At 39.4% G+C, this 3,994-nt stretch overlaps 1 protein-coding gene across 1 annotated transcript in view; it reads right to left on the reverse strand.

Annotated features, from left to right (window-relative positions):
* Window positions 1-2,286: 2,286 nt before the first annotated feature.
* Window positions 2,287-3,994, reverse strand: part of EAH_00013160 (tRNA pseudouridine synthase , related) — a gene marked incomplete at both ends in the record, with an annotated part of 4,407 nt that continues 2,699 nt past the window's right edge. Inside the window, 3 exons of the mRNA XM_013394547.1 lie at window positions 2,287-3,099; window positions 3,442-3,508; window positions 3,777-3,838. Coding sequence (XP_013250001.1) covers window positions 2,287-3,099; window positions 3,442-3,508; window positions 3,777-3,838 — 942 coding nt within the window. The remainder of the gene's footprint in view (window positions 3,100-3,441; window positions 3,509-3,776; window positions 3,839-3,994) is intronic.

Consider the following 3,994-nt stretch of genomic DNA (forward strand, 5'->3'; position numbering starts at 1 on the left):
ACAAATGCAGACTCTTTTATCTTCCGAGTTAAACAAAAGTATTTTATCTTAATCTTCGAATTAAAGACAGCATGAAAAAGCAGAAAAAGCATCTTACTAGTACTAATAAAATAAACCACATCTACTAATCATGTGAATACTACTTTTCACATTAATACTAGTTCAGCATTTCTATAGATCATATTGATACTAATCCAGTACACAAGATTAGCCAATTGAAGTAATAGCAGCTAAAATGAAGACGAACGAAAAACGAAAAAAGCTGCAACTCAGCAAAGGTGCATACATAACAAACATTGGCAGCGTAACATTCGGGTTTCCCCTTCTTATGCAATCATTGCAGGTATCACTATATCCTTCTATTGGTATTCATACAATCTAAACGAACGACAACATAATAATTATTAGTAAAATCATGAATTATCATTATTATTAGCAGCGGCACTACTATTATTGTAATGGATATTTTTTACTTAAAGGCTTCCTCTGAGTTTAGCTTCCTTTTCTTTTTAAAGCCCTGTATAAAACAAGTCTTGGTCATTAAAAATAACAAAGTAAATTAGAAAAACGATGTTTCGTAGCTGCCGCGCATGGACGCACTCTTATTCCTTTGCAATTAGTCCTTTAAGCTGAAGCTGTCACTAAGCATGAGTTATCTTTCCTTGTTTAATTCCGTGTTTTCGTTTACTTGTGTGGCATTGGTCGTCTGTCTTGGGGAAACAAAAAGAACGCCTCCTGTGGCTGTCATTCTATACTTTTTAGAGGTAGTGCATGCATGCATGCATGTATACTTTCTAAGTTACTGCATGCCTGCTGCCTGCATGCGAATTCTACCGCAACAAACCAGAACAGAGAATAAAAAACAACGAAAAGAGCAAGACACGAACAAGACAGTACTACGCGATTTAAACAAAGCAACAAAACACCAGTTTGTGAATAAGGTATTTAAAAAACCTCATCTCTTCTTCTGGCCCCTTCAGTCTGCAAAAAGAGAAACACTTTTTTTTCTTGCAATCCCTCTTCATCATTTATTACCTCGCCGTGTCAGTGTGCTTGAATTGAAAGTGCCACATTTCCTCGCTTTTGCAAACAAACCATTCTTCTTCATTCCGTCTTGTGCTACAGCAACGCACAAACAAAACCCCAAAACAACATTCACTATAATACAGCATCAAACAGCTAACACCGTTTTGCTGCGCGGCCCCATCGCAGCCCAGACCAAACAAAACCCGAAATAATCAATGTTTAGGTTTAATGAAAACAAACATAATCAAATAAAACACTAGTTTGGTGGTCTTTAACAAACCCACTTTGATAATAAAACAACAAAGTTCTAGCAAACGAAAAGCACATAGACGTTTAGAAGACAAGTGTAAATCAACCAGAAGTTAAGAGGAAAGCATATTTTAATGAAACAGCGATTATAATACAAGAGTTTAACGGTGCAAAGCAAACATTGTACAAAGAAAAGGACAGAGGATTGAAGACCCTACAGAAGATAATTTCAGTAAAGTAGAATAGGAAGAGATTTAAAAAACAAGTTTTGTTTGAACAGAAGTGAAAAAGACATTAAATATTTTAATAACACAAGAGTATTAAAAGGTACATTTTAATCGGGTCGTAGTTAAACCGAAGTCATGAAAGCATATACCATTAAAAAGAGTTTAAAAATTCAAATTCAAATTTAAAAGGTTTATTAATAGTTTAAATCTGTCCATTTTAATTTAAAATATTTATATTAAAAACGTGAAATGAACAAACTCATTTCAAGTAAAGCATAATGACATTTAAAAAACATACATAAGCCAAACAAAGAAGAGAGATGCATCACTGTAGCCGCATGCGTTTAGGGGAGGTTTACAAAGTGCAGGAGGCCCTCCAGCGAATATAAAGCTTTTGCTACAGCAACCGAATATGCAAGAAAAGAATATGCTTATGCACGTAAATATGTATACATATATATATCCATATATATGTATAATTACTTATTTATCTACAGAGATTGATATATATATATATATACTTATACATAAACCATATATATATATATATATATATATTACATATACGGACGTGCGTACATGCATTCATGCATGCATATACATAGATATGTATGCAGATAAGGGCATACAGATAAACACACACACACATGCATATATATATATATATATACTTACATCTTGGCATAAGTGTATCACCAAGGGGGCAGTGAATGCTCGCAAAGGCATTTGAGGACCATCATGCGTTGGGCAGACCGCAGGTACTCCTCCTGAAGACAAGCACAATTCAGGTGTATAGACACCTGGCAGCAAATTCAATGGAGTATGCATGCCAGACAGCTCCCCGTCTCTGTTGCTGCTGCTTCTGCTGCTTCTGCTGCTGCTCGTGCATAGGCTGCACCTGAAAGGTCCGGGACTCTTCAGTGCTGCACGGGGGCAGCCCAAAGTGGCAGCTGCGACTTTGCTGCACCTCTGCAGCAGCAGCAGGTGCTGCAACAGGCTGGGGAGTCGTCTCTGTTCTTTGCTTTATTGCACTTTCAGCGAAGAGATGCTGTTGAGGGTCTTGCTTGTTGTGTCTGTCTTCTTTCGTGTATCTCTCAGTGTTGTCTCTGTCTTCTGCGGCTTCCCTTGCACCTGAACTGCTGCTGCCGTTGCTGTTGCTGTTGCTGCTGCTCCTGGTGTTGCTGTTGCTGCTGCTGCTGTTGTTGTTGGTGTTGTTGTTGCTGCTGTTGCTGCTGCCTTGGGGCTCCATAAGGAGGTTCACAACGCCCGAGCGACTGAAGTAGAGGCCCTCAAAACAGCAATCGTATAAGACAAGATTGCATGCAGGAGCGGGGCTTAATCCTTGACGGCCTCCCCTGTCTGCTTGCACCTCTAGTTGTGCCGCTGCTGTCTTCCCCCGCTTGCTGCCTGCTGCTGCTGCTGCTGCAGGTGCCTCAGCAGCAGCAGCAGCAGCAGCAGCAGAAGCAGCAGCTGAAGCAGCAACAGCTTCTTGTGCTTCTTTTTCTGTCTCTTCTCCTTCCCTTAACAAATCCGAAATAAAAGTTTCGGGCTGAGCGCCGCTGCCCACCTCCATGAGGGCCGCCATCATAAAGCGGACCTAAGAACAACAACGACAATAACGAATATAATTATAAACATAATAATAAATACAACAATAAATATAATGATAAATATAGTGATAATAATAATAATATTATTAAAAAAGAACAACAATAGGAATAATAATAATAATAACTACTAAGTTGGACTTTAGTTGTTTAAGCACGAGACAACTGTCTCCGCTAGAGGAGATAGCAAAACCAGTGTTACTGCAGGCAAGCAGAGAAGCCTAGGCTTCACATTCAAGGTGTAGGGTTTAGGGTTTATGGTTTAGGGTTTAGGGTTTAGGGTTAGGTAAGGGCCTCAGCTACCACCGCACTTGGTGCCATAGAAAGGAGACCCCTACGATGGTCGCAGCAGCAAAAGTGTCTCCTTGTGTCTCCACGTCAAACCGAATAATTCGCCGCCTACAGCAAAAGTAGGAGACAGACAGCATAAGCACTGGCAATAACAACAAAATAAAACAAACACAAGACCAACGACAGACCCTCCTCACGAGGTTTTGCTGCTGCTGCTGCTGTTGCTGCTGCTGCTGCTGTCGAGGCTGTTGAAAGTGATGCTGCTTTGACCCCCTCTCTCTCCACCGACAAGTGTATGCAGCAAGCAAAGGAATAAGATACATGCATGCATGAGGGAGTAAAACGAACAAAAGAAAGATTTATACAACAAACTAACCAAAGACTCCTCTCTTGCTTCTTATCAATCTTGCAAAAACGAAGAAAGTTATGCAGGCCGATCTGCAAACACAAGAGAAAAGAATAAACCAATATATATATATATATATATATATAGACATGCAGATGTTGCATGCATACGTGGGATAATTTACAAATATGCACATATGCATACACATACTAGGCTGTACTGGCTATATATATATATATATATATATA

This window comes from Eimeria acervulina, genomic scaffold (genome assembly GCF_000499425.1).
Source record: "Eimeria acervulina Houghton genomic scaffold, Eah_scaff74, whole genome shotgun sequence".
NCBI classification, from domain to species: Eukaryota; Apicomplexa; class Conoidasida; order Eucoccidiorida; family Eimeriidae; genus Eimeria; species Eimeria acervulina.